General features: G+C 41.6%; 1 protein-coding gene across 1 annotated transcript in view; it reads right to left on the bottom strand.

Annotated features, from left to right (window-relative positions):
- Positions 1–15,862, bottom strand: part of bbs9 (Bardet-Biedl syndrome 9) — a gene marked incomplete at both ends in the record, with an annotated part of 29,824 nt that overhangs the window by 12,376 nt on the left and 1,586 nt on the right. The window contains 3 exons of the mRNA XM_084336587.1: positions 6,469–6,598; positions 15,146–15,329; positions 15,778–15,855. Of these exons, the coding sequence (XP_084192713.1) occupies positions 6,469–6,598; positions 15,146–15,329; positions 15,778–15,855 (392 nt within the window). The remainder of the gene's footprint in view (positions 1–6,468; positions 6,599–15,145; positions 15,330–15,777; positions 15,856–15,862) is intronic.

The raw sequence follows: 15,862 nt of genomic DNA on the forward strand, positions 1-15,862 counted from the left end.
AAATTGTTCAGTCGCAGGACAGCAGCACTGCTTTTGCGGGACAATGCGGGACACGTAGGTGAGGGAAAAAATATGATTAATAAAAAAAATGTAATTGCTAATTAAAATGAAAGAAATGTATTTATTATTTAAATGCCTTTATTTCATATTCGACGCCGACGGTAGGCTATATATAGCACATTTTGTTATTAATCTTATTAAACTGTAGATGCTTCACCTAGAGAAAGAGAGCGAGAGAGAAAGAGAGCAAGAGAGAAAGAGAGCGATGTCTGCATGCATAAATCTACATGTGGGTGGGTACAGTCTTTAGTACAGTCTCCTAGCATGGAGCTACAGTTATTTCATTTGTGTGTTTATTTTAATTCTTTTACATCAAATGGTGGAGATTAAATCCGTGCTGAGCAGCAGCATTACTTCATTCGCCTCTCTTCCTCTCCATTACTTGGTGTTACGTTATGTTATGTCATGTTATGATAAACAAATCACATTATGAGCAGAATATATCTTCCACAGACCTGTCAGTAGATGCAACCTGGCACAACCGGATGACTACATGCATTGCATTCAAACAAGCGGTTTACAACGTCTCCCCGTCGGTGACGAGGAAGTCATGTTCTAATTTCTATGACGACACTGAGTTTATAACCAGAAATAACTTTTACAGATTAATCTATGCATGAAAACATTACTTATTGTCAGTGAATATCTTAGTTTCAACAATACTGTGAAGCGGTGTAGTGATAGGTGAAGTGTTGAAGCAGTGTTGTGATAGGTGAAGTGTTGAAACGGTGTTGTGATAGGTGAAGTGTTGAAGCGGTGTAGTGATAGGTGAAGTGTTGAAGCGGTGTAGTGATAGGTGAAGTGTTGAAGCGGTGTTGTGATAGGTGAAGTGTTGAAGCGGTGTTGTGATAGGTGAAGTGTTGAAGCGGTGTAGTGATAGGTGAAGTGTTGAAGCGGTGTTGTGATAGGTGAAGTGTTGAAGCGGTGTTGTGATAGGTGAAGTGTTGAAGCAGTGTTGTGATAGGTGAAGTGTTGAAGCGGTGTAGTGATAGGTGAAGTGTTGAAGCGGTGTTGTGATAGGTGAAGTGTTGAAGCGGTGTTGTGATAGGTGAAGTGTTTATAAAGTTGATGCCTGCCAGTTTCAGTTGGAGCGCGTCTGACACTCAGTGTTATACAGTTGGATCAGCTATAGGGTGACCAGGTCAAAATTGTTCAGTCGCAGGACAGCAGCACTGCTTTTGCGGGACAATGCGGGACACGTAGGTGAGGGAAAAAATATGATTAATAAAAAAAATGTAATTGCTAATTAAAATGAAAGAAATGTATTTATTATTTAAATGCCTTTATTTCATATTCGACGCCGACGGTAGGCTATATATAGCACATTTTCTTATTAATCTTATTAAACTGTAGATGCTTCACCTAGCTGCACAAAAGCACCGCTGCGGGAGGATCTTCTCACTGAGAACACACAGCCTGCGCTTAACTTTTCATCATCTGCTCATCATCATCCCCCGGTGCAAGGTCCGCGTCTCGCCAGAATCATGGAGTATTATTAGCAGTTTAAAGACAGCGCAACCGTCTTTCCGGTATGTCAAGTATTTGAGCCGTGCCGTTTATTAAAGTCGACGCGTAAATACGGCAATTGGGGGGTAGAGGTGCGTGTTCACCGGCAGAGGGGTCGGCGGACAGGCAGCAGGCTTTTGCCCCGAGCGGGACTCAAGCTGTCAACATGGAGCTGCACGAGAGAGCAGTTCAGCACCTTGGACAGCGTGACAAATGCACCCATTTCATTGGCTGTCACTCTGTTACACCTATACAAGGCTGGCCCTGCAGGGGTAGAGGTGCGTAGAGGTGCGTGCGAAACGCGGGACAGGTGGTCACCCTAATCAGGTAGCTGTATTTACATGGACCCTAATATTCCACTAATACTCACAATAATAACCGGAAAAAAAATGCAAACAGAAAAGGCCAGCCCGATCGTAAGGAAACTACAATGTGGTTGAGACTGAGAGCAGTGAAAACCTTTGATAATCCATTCAATTAAAAAATGTTATAGAAAATATTATCACCCGATAGCTGTATGAACGCTTAAAACGATCATTGTCTCTGGTTGGAATCAATATATTCTTTATGTGCATGTTCATCCATGTGGGGATGACGTTAAGTGATGAGAGGGAATTAGTAGTACATGGACCAATAATGTGTACAGTAGTACATGGACCAGTAAAGTGTACAGTAGTACATGGACCAGTAAAGTGTACAGTAGTATATGGTAGGGCTGGGCGATATGGCCTAAAAATAAAATCTCAGATTTTTCACACCACATCCGATTTACGATTTTAATCGATTATTTTCTATTAAAAACTAGAAATGGGAAGGAAATCATTCAAATAAGCTTTGTTTTTATTTGACACAAAAAGATTATCAAACCAAGATGAATTTCCCTATTGGGATTGAAGTGCAAACCTAACTTTCACCAATCTTCACTTAAAAAAAGAAGAAATAATAATAAAAAAAAAAATATATATAAGGTTACTCTTGATCAAACAAAGATGAATGTCCCTATTGGGATTAATAGTGCAATAACTTGCTTTTTCACCAAACTTCACTTAAAACAAATAAAAGGTGCCTCTTGATCATCAAACAAGAATGAATTTAATAAAGTGCAAAAATCTAACTTTCCCCAAACATCACTTTTTGTAAAATAAGTGACTTGAAAAAATATAAAAAATGTGGGTGAAAATCGATTTTCATAAAAAAAAATCTTCCTAAATCATGAATTTGAATTAATCGATAAAATCGATTAATCGCCCAGCCCTAGTACATGGACCAGTTATGTGTACAGTAGTGCATGGACCAGTAATGTGTACAGTAGTACATGGACCAGTAATGTGTACAGTAGTACATGGACCAGCAATTACATTATGTGTAATATTTATATAGCATTAACACTTTCAGCGCCAGCTATTACCCGTATCCCTGTAGTCAATGCGCCAGCTTTCCATTGCCTATTTTTTTTCCAAATCAAAGGTATATAATAGGTAGGGGTGGGAATCACCAGTTTCATCACGATACGATATGATATCAATTCTTTGGACAACGATACGATATTTGCCGATATCACAAAGTCTGCCACGATACGATACGATTCAATTCAGGTGCCTGCGATCGATATGAGACGATATTATATGCCCATTTAACAGAATCAGTAACATTTAGATCAACTCAAAAAAGGCAACGGAAATATCATGACAATTTTATTTTTGAGCTCTTCCAGACATTTAAATGAAAAACAATCTATTGTTTTTAAATACAAATAGACCTCCTGTTCATTGTAAAGTGCCATGTTTTGATATATTGAGCTTTAAACTTTAATAAACAAAATTTGGAACTCACAACACGCAACCTAAAACCCCTTCCTTTCCCAAACCGTCCCCACAATTGTTTTATGTTGCATGATGATCATGAATACATTTATTATGTATTGTATTTTTTATGTTTAAATATCAACATTATCTGTCTATCCTCAGTAAATTTACTATCAATAATAATATACTCCTCTGACTTCATCGTCTTTCCAAATGCGCACGTGCGCGCACACACGCACACAATATTCCAATTGTCTGATCGCGATTACAAGTATTGATGTCTATCGGGTCCCCGACATAATCTGGCACAACACATGCATCGAGTATCCTGGACACATTCCAATGTGCTCGGGTGAACCGCTAGACTTGCCTGGGTCCAAATTCTCCGCCCGGACGACATTAGATGTGACACACAGTCTGGAACAGGGTTTCAAAGGGTAGGCAATACTGCCACCTAGCAGGATCTGGCCAGTATTGCACTCTCGGGGTCTCAGTATGGCTTTCAACAGTAACATAGAGGTCTGTGAGACTGCATAGAATATTAAAATAGAAAAAAAGGAAAAATTATCTAATAACGAGTATACACATTATTTGCCGCCCGTGGCGCTCAACCGCTGGCTGCCAATAACGAGTATACTCGTGATTGCCGCAGAAAGTGTTAAGGCTGGGCAATCAAAACATATGTTTTGCATACATTTTTTACAATGTGTGTCCTTGTTCAGAATTAAAGTGAGTGGTGACTGTAACTCCTCCTCCTCCTCTCTAGATGGATGGCAGGACCACTGTAACTCTCCTCTCTAGATGGATGGTAGGACCACTGTAACTCTCCTCTCTAGATGGATGGTAGGACCACTGTAACTCTCCTCTCTAGATGGATGGTAGGACCACTGTAACTCTCCTCTCTAGATGGATGACAGGACCACTGTAACTCTCCACCTCTCTAGATGGATGGTAGGACCACTGTAACTCTCCTCTCTAGATGGATGGTAGGACCACTGTAACTATCCTCTCTAGATGGATGGCAGGACCACTGTAACTCTCCTCTCTAGATGGATGGTAGGACCACTGTAACTCTCCTCTCTAGATGGATGGTAGGACCACTGTAACTCTCCACCTCTCTAGATGGATGGTAGGACCACTGTAACTCCTCCTCTCTAGATGGATGGCAGGACCACTGTAACTCTCCTCTCTAGATGGATGGTAGGACCACTGTAACTCTCCTCTTCCCTAGATGGTGTGTATTATAAAATATCTTGACTCATCTTGCCTGTGCTTTGTTCTTGTCAGAAGGTGAGGCCCCTGAAGTGATGGATTTTAGAACCTCAGAACTCAACATGGAAGCACACACATTATTATCCAACAGATCTGCACGAGTTCTGCTGGATGTATAGGGTTGAAATGCTAAGCCCTGTGTGTATGTGTATGCGTATGTCTGTGTGTGTGTGCACACGCGTGCATATATGTTTGTGCAGGAAGGTTGGTCAATGTTTTCAGAATATGAGTGTATATGGGTACATTTGTGTATGCTGCAAGAACTCGGCAAGGCAAGTTCTTGTTTTGAGAGCGAGACTACAATATGTGTGTATAATGTCTGTGTGTGTGTGTGTTTATGTGTCTGTGTGTGTCCATTTCTCCAAGTTTCTCTCCCACACTCCCAACATCTGAGTGAGCAAAATTATGACTATCAAACATCTAAAACCAACACGCCCTCAAACAACAAAACAGCTTCCCAACCACACACACTATCTGTTACATCTAAAACATACAACCCTAACACACACACACACACACACACACACACACACACACACACACACACACACACACACACATACACACATACACACATACACACACACACACACACACACACACACACAGCATCATCATTATTCAACAGTGCGTGTGTGTGTGTTTTGCGTTTGTAATTGTATCAAATTGCGGGTTGGATTGTGGTCATTTGGAACAGTGGGGGATATGATTGGCTGGCAGGCCACTCCTTTATCTGTTTTGATTGGCCAGCTGGAAGACATTGTCAAGTCATTTCCTGTAGGGGATCACTGTGGATTTCACAGACTGATAAAACACAACATATGATGATTATGAGGAATAACACACCTGTTTTATGAGTGTGTGTGTATGAGCGAGAGAGAGAGAGAGAGAGAGAGAGAGAGAGAGAGAGAGAGAGAGAGAGAGAGAGAGAGAGAGAGAGAGAGAGAGAGAGAGAGAGAGAAGGGGGAGATAGAAGGGGAGAGAGCAAGAGAGTGATTGATATGGAGAGAAAGAGGTATAGAGAGAAATAAGGGGATAGAGGAAGATAGAGAGAGGGAAACAGAGAGAGAGGCATGGGGGAAAGTGTTTGATCAAAAGTATACAAAGGTATCAAAGTATACAGACTGCACAAATTGTCTCGTGTATGTATGTATGTATGTATGTATGTATGTATGTATGTATGTATGTATGTATGTATGTATGTATGTATGTATGTATGTATGTATGTATGTATGTATGTATGTATGTATGTATGTATGTATATGTCTGTGTGTGTGTGTGGCTGTAGCAGGATGCAAAGGAACCTAATCTAGTTGGTGCTGACAGATAAGCATTTTAAAGAGGAACTGATAGAGCATGACTTGTGCACACATACCTACGTGCACACATGTATGCATACATATACATAAACACAACAACATACAAAGAGGGTGAGATGGCAGTCCTTTTAAAATCTTGTTTAGAGAGTCGTTTTCTTTCCCTCCATCATCCCCCTCCTTCAGGTGCATACCAAGACATATATACATTAGACACACGTGCACCCACGCACGCGCACACACACACATTAGGCTGAAGACAACTGAAATCTACTTTGTGTTCACTGTGGAGTAAATTTCAGGTGTCTTCAGTCAGCTTGTACAGACAGGAGCTGGGTCCCATTGACCCCTAGCTATCCAGAGCTAGTATGAGGAACAGCATGGATTGTGCTGAGAAAAGACTCTACCGATCAACATCATCATCGGTAAGTAAGAGATGGGCCTCTAGGGTTCAGAAAATCAGAACCATCCCTTGAAATACACACAACAGTTTCTAGTGTTGTACGCACAGGAAGTTGGCAATGCGCACGGCCACGGGCACGCACGACAGCTGGGCCGCCCACTTCAGGGTCACATCCTGGTACACCAGCAACATGTTGGTATGGTTGCCTAGCAACACGTTGATGCTGCCCTCCGTCACTATGGGGGACACAAAAGACAAAGGGTTAGTAAAACGCTACGAACCCTAGCACTGAAGAACCATATACTCGGTATTCCGTTTAGAATTGTTTTAGACAGCCCATGTAATGCTGTTGTAATCTCAATCCAAATCACTTGGTGAATAATGATATATCACCAGAAAGTACTCAACCTCTACTGTCTTTAACTATGAATGAACAGAACAATTTAACTTACCATTTTTAGATAATAAAGTACTCAACCTCTACTTTATTCATAGTTAAAGACATGAAAGGTGTCCCACGGTCTCCTCTATGGCCGTGAATATTTTCACGCGGATCGGAATCACGGCGCGCCCGTGGTACACTTTACTCATTCACATGTAGCCCCGAAAATGCTTAGAAAAGGAAAGCCGAAAGCGTGGAATAAACTCGCCGAAACGGTAAAGTGTCCCACGGGCGCGCCGTGATTCCGATCCGCGTGAAAATATTCACGGCCATAGAGGAGACCGTGGGACACCTTTCATGTCTTTAACTATGAATGAGCAGAACAATTTAACTAACCATTTTTAGATAATAAAGTTTGAAAACACTGAAAACACCTCATATATGGTTATTCGTGGCGGCATTATGGTCTTTCACAGGCTGTAGTGAGGATACTGGTGTCTTATGAAACTAGACAACCTAAAGTATATATCGATATCAACAATGTCATGCTAGCTTGTTACCTTGACCTCTCACCTTAGGATATCTGAATGAAAATGGGTGTTTTTATATTATATTATATATATATATATATATATTATATTTTTATATATATATATCATTGTAGTGAAACAATCTTTTTTTAACTTGACCTAACCTAAAATTACATATTGTGACCTCTAGGATAATCACAGCCTAATGGAACTTCACAACCACAGACTAGAGACCTAGAGCATTCAGAGGATGTATAGCTTTCATAGGTATATTGATAATAAGGGGGGGGGGGGTTCTGAGAAAAGCCCCCTCATACACTTTACATTTAAAAAAAATTAATAGGCGCCTAAACAAAACACAATGTTTACTACAGATTTATGACTAGAATTCCAGAATTTCCCCAAGGGGATCAATAAAGGAATATCTTATCTTATCTTAGAATAATGTGACACACAGATCTGAGCTGCATCTCATATTAATCATCAGGTTCCCAGCTTGCAGATGATGTCACCACTTCTATGTGGCGTCTACTGTTGACCTGCTGTCTCCCCCTAAAGATCTACTGTTGACCTGCTGTCTCCCCCTAAATATCATCTACTGTTGACCTGCTGTCTCCTCACTAAAGATCTACTGTTGACCTGCTGTCTCTCCACTAACGATCTACTGTTGACCTGCTGTCTCCTCACTAAAGATCTACTGTTGACCTGCTGTCTCTCCACTAAAGATCTACTGTTGACCTGCTATCTCTCCACTAAAGATCTACTGTTGACCTGCTATCTCCCCACTAAAGATCTACTGATGACCTGCTATCTCCCACTAAAGATCTACTGTTGACCTGCTGTCTCCCACTAAAGATCTACTGTTGACCTGCTGTCTCCCACTAAAGATCCCCTGCCCCCTAAAAGAGACTATAGGGGTTGATACTACTTGCTTGTGGGGGGAAAATGATGCATTAATTAAAAGCAACGTCAAGATGCAATGTGACTTGTTTGATTCATATTCATATTATATTACCACTAACACACCCATCAAAAATAGCTAATATCCATTAGGGCTGTCTTAAATACTCGAACGGGAAAATAACATTCGAATATATTTATAAAAGAAATATATAAATAAAAAAAATCACACATTTATATTGCTCAGGAAGTAATTTAAAGGAACTTGTTTGATATTGAAAGAGAGCTTGAAATTCTCAAAACTTGGTTTGATGTTAATAAATTGTCTCTCAATATTAAGAAAACGAAATGTATGGTTTTTGGTAATCGAAAAGAAATAGAGGGGGATATCGAGTAAAAAATATGTGATGTAAAAATAGAAAGAGTTTGAGAAAACATTTCTAGGGGTAGTTATTGACCAGAAATTAACATGGAAACAACATGTTAACTATATTCAAGGAAAAATATCTAAGTCAGTAGCAATATTGTATAAATGTAAGGATATATTAAACTACAAAGCCTTGCACATCATTTACTGCTCACTTATACTTCCTTACATATCTTACTGTGTGGAAGTATGGGGGTCGACATTTAAAAATACAGTAAATCCAATAGTCTTACTGCAAAAGCGGGCCATTCGGAACCTTAAAAGGAGTTGTATTTCCATTATTGGGGTTAACTTGTGGAACAATGCTGATATACAGTTAAGAATGAGTAATTCGCTTTTGGTTTTTAAGAAAATGGTTTGTAAAGCAATTTTTTTAAATTTTAAGGGTGAATAATACTGTTTTTTTTTGCTATTTTCTTTTAAAATACTGTGAGTCTTAATTTTTTAAATTTTTGTTAAGAATATAGGACAGGCATATATAAGCATTATGCTTCAGTCTGTACCTTTTCAGTCACTGTAAAATCAAATATTGTTAAATGATGGTGTATATTGTATTGTGTGAGATGATGACTGAATAAACTACTACTACTACTACTACTACTACTACTACTTGTTGGCTGTGTAAAGGTTTGAATCCTATCGACTTTATTTAAAGAGAACATTTAAAAACAACAAAGTTGACCAAAGTGCTGTACAAGTCCCACAACATAAGGTTAAAAAAAATTATAAAAAAAAGTTATAATATATATATATATTATATATATATTTTTTTTTGTCTTCGAAGCTTCAAATTATAATCGAATCTCGGCCCCGAAGCTTCAACGGCCAAAAAAAGCTTCGTAGGTCAGCCCTAATATCCATAGACACCAACACATACACATATAATATTGCTAATATCCTTAGACATTAACTCATTCTATGCCAGCCACAAGAAAAGTCGGGTTAACTCGTCAACCGTTCAGCGCCAATCACGAGAAAACTCTGGTTTTAATCGTTATTTCTTTTATTATTTCTTTTATATCCATTCATTTTCATCCATCCAGCCTGATGTTATCATTGGGAATGGGTCTGAGCTCACAAAAGGGCAAATACCGCCGCCTACGCCTTCCAGCTGGTATTGCACTCCATTGGAAATGGTGTAGTTTATTTTCTGGGACGATCAAAGCCGTGCGGGCAGGGTTTAGGTGCTCAGGCGAGGTAGGCCTTTGCAACGATGGTATGGAACAGTAACCCCGCCCGCCCGTTCATGTGTAACGGTCGGTAATGTGGGACGGACCTCCACGAGCAGTATTTGGAATGGCGATCAGATAATTGGATTATTTCTTTTGCATTACATCAGAGACAAAGTAAGAACACTATATATAAAATCTTTCGTTGATCTGATATTTCTTTCTACCGCAATCGACGCTGTCTCTGTGTCTGTGTGTGTGGCTGTGTGCCATTGGGTGCAGGAGGTGGGGGGGGAGCCCCGCGGTCCAGGGCTCTTTTCATTCTTGCATGAGGAAGGATAATAATGATGATCTAGCGTTGATTTCAGGAAGATTCGATAATCAGGCGAAAAATTACAACGTGTTTAGTGTATTCCACTAAATGGCTATTATCGCGTCTTTGATTGGAATTACTCAGAAGCACCCAAACTATATTCATATTCAAAACTGTATAAAACAGAAATGTACAGATGAAAAAATCTGTTTCATGGATGTTGACTGGAAGCAACTCACTGACAGTCGACGGGTGTATTAGACCCATAGATATAATATACGATATATTTTAAGCACTCGCAAGTGAACAAAGCGCCCCATTGATTTACAGCGCTGGCGTAATAGCGCCCTCTGGTGCATTAAGCGATGGCGCAGAATGAGTCAACACACATCAAAAATAGCTAATATCCATAGACACTAACACAAACACACGGCTAATATCCATAGACACTAACACACACACACATAAGTTATAACAGACAACTAATATCCATAGACACTAACACACACACACATAACATACAACTAATATCCATAGACACTAACACACACACACGGCTAATATCCATAAACACTAACACACACGTAAAAAATAACTAATATCCATAGACACTAACTAACACACTAACACACACACACACACACACACACACACACACACACAGTCACACACACATTCATGTGAATCATTCTGGCTGGAAAATGGAAATCTAAAAATCTCTGTCACACACGCCCAGTTCTTCTTGCCAATAACATGACTACCACCTAGGGAGATCTGAGGACCACACGCCTTGCACACACACACGCGCGCGTAACACGCAACACAGCAAACGGCTAGTTCGGGGTGGGCACAGGAGTGTATGTGTGAGGCCTCAAAATGACAGGGATAGTCCTAACATGTTTGACCTCTGGGCCACATCAAAGTCTCCCGTACCGCTCGCTCTCTCTCTCTCTCTCCCAACGCCAGGAGCCAATTACAGAGGGGTAATTCTGCTCCTACCTATACATTCTGCCTATCTGTTTCCGCCCTCTGCTATTTTCAGTCGTCCCTGTTCCTTGTGGCCTTCTCCAGCGGCTGGCAGGGGTTTAAAATAACCTCAAATACCCGACAAACATGCCCATGCTTTGTCTGCGCCAATATATACAACGATGTGTGTGTGTGTGTGTGTGTGTGTGTGTGTGTGTGTGTGTGTGTGTGTGTGTGTGTGTGTGTGTGTGTGTGTGTGTGTGTGTGTGCAAGGAATAACATCTGCATTATTATTTTTCATCTGGTTAATTGCTTTACAAACTCTTAAATCTACTGTAAATACAAACACAAAACAGCCTGTGATACACATGAGTAAAGGTAAACATTAAGAGTAAAGGTAAGCTTTTAGGAGAATCTTAACATGTGTGACACTGTGTGTGTGTGTGTGTGTGTGTGTGTGTGTGTGTGTGTGTGTGTGTGTGTGTGTGTGTGTGTGTGTGTGTGTGTGTGTGTGTGTGTGTGTGTGTGTGTGTGTGTGTGTGTGTGTGTGTGTGTGTGTGGACAGTAAGTGTGTGTTGTATGAATCTCCTTTGTTCGGGGCAAATAAATTAAATAAACGATTTATTGGCAAAAACACAAATTATTCTGCGCCTCTGTGAAAATGATTCACAGAAGTTGCGATTAAGTGACCATATTATCACATATTATCACTCCTAGAGAGGAAAACACAGAGGTGAGAGTGAGAGCGTGAGAGAGCAAGAGAGAGCAAGAGAGAGCAAGAGAGAGCGAGAGCGAGAGAGAGAGAGAGAGAGAGAGAGAGAGAGAGAGAAGCAAGCCAACTGAAGCAGCTGTACAGCCTGAGGAAGCCAGACGCAGAAGATATTCAGAGCCTCTCTGAGCCCAGCCAAGACTATGTCCAGTAGATACTACACCTCCTCCTCCTCCTCCTCCTCCTCCTCTGCTGCTCTCCCTCCCTCTCAATTTTCCCCCTCGTATTCTCCCTTCTAAAGCTCCACCATGACCTCTAGAATAACCACCTGTAGAACCACCATGTGGAAATGGCTTAGAACTTGTTTTTGAAACTCAAAACAGGAAAAAACAACAACCCACAACTGTGAAGCACCAATCGTGCTTAGAACAGCCAAACACATACTTTCTAGGACTGACCTTCAATTTTTTTTGGCATTCGAAGCTTCGGGGCCGAGATTCGATTTTAATTCGAAGCTTCGAGATTAAAAAAAATTAAAAATTAAAAGAATATTAATATATATATATATATATATATATATATATATATATATATATATATATATATTTTTTTTTTTATGTTGTGGGACTTGTACAGCACTTTGTTCAACTTTGTCAGTGCTGTAAAGTTTAAACCTTTTTAAATCTTAGACAAACAAAACACTTTGCTTTCATGCAATATTGTAAGCCGTCATTTGAGGCTTTATAAAAGCAGCACAATGAACACAAATCTGTCAGTGCCGAGTCCGACCTCATTTTAAATAACAAACAGCATTGCTCGTTGTAGTTAACAAAGAGAGGCAGAGTTGATTTTGCACAAACAAACAAAAATATATAGATTTTTTTATATATATATATTATATATATATATATATTCACATTTTATTTTCCCATTCGAATCCCATGCCCATCGAACGAAGCTTCGAAGTATTTAAGACAGCCCTAATACTTTCTGTCTTCTAAGTGTTCCAAAAATATATCCTACTCTGTATTTTAACATCTCCATACCAATCCATCCCTTTCTGCCTCTCATCCTGGATTTATCTTTTTCTCTTTGTTTTAGGGCAAACCTGCTCTGTATTTCAGGCCCACAGGCTGACCCTCGCGTCACCTCCCTCCCTAACCTCTCTCTCTCTCTCTCTCTCTCTCTCTCTCTCTACGGATGTCTCTCTGTGTATGTGTATACTGTATGTCTATGCCTGTGTGTATCTGTGTGTGAGAGATGTGACAGCTTGTCAACACCAAATACTGTTAGTTTATTCATGAATTTCTTCTCCACCCTCCTATTTCTTTTCTAAGTTACCAAAGACTGCCTTTCTGTCACCTTCCACAAGTTACTAAAGGCTGCCTTTCTGTCACCTTCCACAAGTTACCAAAGACCTTTCTGTCACCTTCCACAAGTTACCAAAGACTGCCTTACTGTCACCTTCCACAAGTTACCAAAGACTGCCTTTCTGTCACTTTCCACAAGTTACCAAAGGCTGCCTTACTGTCATCTTCCACAAGTTACTAAAGGCTGCCTTTCTGTCACCTTCCACAAGTTACTAAAGGCTGCCTTTCTGTCACCTTCCACAAGTTACCAAAGACCTTTCTGTCACCTTCCACAAGTTACTAAAGGCTGCCTTTCTGTCACCTTCCACAAGTTACCAAAGGCTGCCTTTCTGTCACCTTCTAAAAGTCATCCCTCTCAACACGAGCTGAAACTACTGTTCCACTGTGAAGGAAGGGTATGCTGTGTTTACAACACAAGACAAAATGAGCAACACAGCATGCAGCGATAATAATTGTATCTCGATTATCTTGTTTTCGTGATCATGGGGATACAAAAATCGTAATTGAAATTGAAACTCGATTAAACACTCTGCCCTACAATCCACCCATCCATCCATCCATCCCCTCCATCCATCATTCTCACGGAGGTGGGGTTGTAGAAAGGTGTGTAGGCTGGAACTCATTACACACTTGTCACAGGATTAGCATATAACACACACAGTAGTGTGTGCGTGTGCGTGTGTGTGTGTGTGCTGTTGTGTAGCGTGTGAGTGCATCCAAGGTGTTCCATATGGAACAGACATAGTCAGGCTGAGATTTCCTCCTTGGACGGTGTGTGTGCGTGTGTGTGTGTGTGTGTGTGTGTGTGTGTGTGTGTGTGTGTGTGTGTGTGTGAGAGAGCACACTGAGCCTACTGTGTTCCGCCTTAACGCCTAACGGGACCTCGTTAAGATCCCCGGCCCAGAGGGGAGTAGGAGGATACGGGGGGGGGGGGGGGGGGGCTCACATTATGGATAGGGAAAGCTGGATAATCTATGGACGTGCTACTGAGAGTGAAATAAAGAGAGTTAGAGAGAAAGAGTGAGTGAAAGAGAGAGAGAGGACAGTTAGAGAGAGAGATAGAGAAATAAAGAGTTAGAGAGAAAGAGTGAGTGAAAGAGAGAGAGAGGACAGTTAGAGAGAGATAGAGAAATAAAGAGAGTTAGAGAGACAGACAGAGAGAGAAATACAGTTAAAGAGAGAGAAAGATAGAGAATTATTTTAATTGAGAGAGAGAGAGAGAGAAGAGAGAGAGAGAGAGAGAGAGAGAGAGAGAGAGAGAGAGAAGAGAGAGAGAGAGGAGAGAGGGAGAGGGAGAGGAGAGAGAGAGAGAGAGAGAGAGAGAGAGCGCATTGGACCCGCTGCTCGCAGAGTTTTCACTGCACATATGAACAATGCGACTGTGACTCATGAGAGCAGTTGTCACAGGGCTGTCAAACGCAGGGCTGAGTAGCTAGATGTCATAGCTTCTAAAATTGAAGGTCTGCGCTGGTCTGTGTCTATTATGAAATGACAATTGCACGTCAATGAAGGCCCGCACTGGTCTGTGTCTATGATAATTGCACGTCATTGAAATTCTACAACTACCACTATTACCACCACCACCATTACTACCACAATTACCATCACTACCACAATTACCATCACTACCACTACCACCACTATGACCACCACAGATATGTGAGATACAAAGGTCAGCATTGGGATACAAGGGTGCAGGATTTCGATGCGAAGCAGCATCTCTGAAACCGGCTATGTCACTGACTCACTCACGCAGTAACTCACTCCCTCGCTAGCCCTAGTGGCGGCGCACAGGAAATGAGCTCTGCATCTATGACACGGCGTGTCCTCGTTTCAATGAAAATTCAAACAATGCAGACAAAACAATACCATTCCCTCCAATATCGTGAATCATAACACAGTTGCAATATCTGTCAAAAGAATCGCAATACGATACCCAGCCCTATCGGTCAGCCCTACTGTCTAGACGCGACGCGGCCTCCGGCGTGAGCAGCGTGTGTCACGGTGTGGCGTGTACCCGAGGCGTAGGGCAGGAAGCAGCTGGGGTTGTACTCCAGTTTCTTCATGAAGCGGATCTGGCCGCTGTCCCGGAGACAGTAGAGGTTCCTCTCCCCCAGGACCAAGACGGACGCGGTGGAGTGGGAGAAGGACGGGACGGACAGGTCCAGCGCTTGCTCCCCGAGGACCAGCGTCCAGTTGGCCTGGAGGAGGGGGACGCATGCACACACACACACACACGCACGCACGCACACGGACACGGACACGGACACGGACACACACACACACACACACACACACACACACACACACACACACACACACGCACACACGCACACACGCACACACGCACACACACACGCATGCACGCACGCACGCACACACACACACATTTTTAAGCATGGACAAAACACATTCGTCCACAGGTGTTATTGTCACACAGAAATACCCTTACAAATTCAACGTGTGATTTTAATTCATCTAATATAGTCATTGTCAAGTCTTACTTTACTTTCATTCTACATGCTTTTACTGCAGCAGGGCACTACCTCTAAGAGGAATAGTTTGGAAAGCCCTGTTGTACAAACGCAGGATGGAGGACTACCACTTGTACCAAACATCTCAACCGTGGTGGTAGTGGTGGTGTCTCACCGTGAGTCTCTTGCCTCCGGTCTTGACTGGCTGGTCGGGGTCTTGTCGGCTCTCTGCGTCAGTAGCTACGGCCAGCGTCTCGTAC

This window comes from Notolepis coatsorum (genome assembly GCF_963971535.1).
Source record: "Notolepis coatsorum genome assembly, chromosome: 19".
NCBI lineage: Eukaryota > Metazoa > Chordata > Actinopteri > Aulopiformes > Paralepididae > Notolepis > Notolepis coatsorum.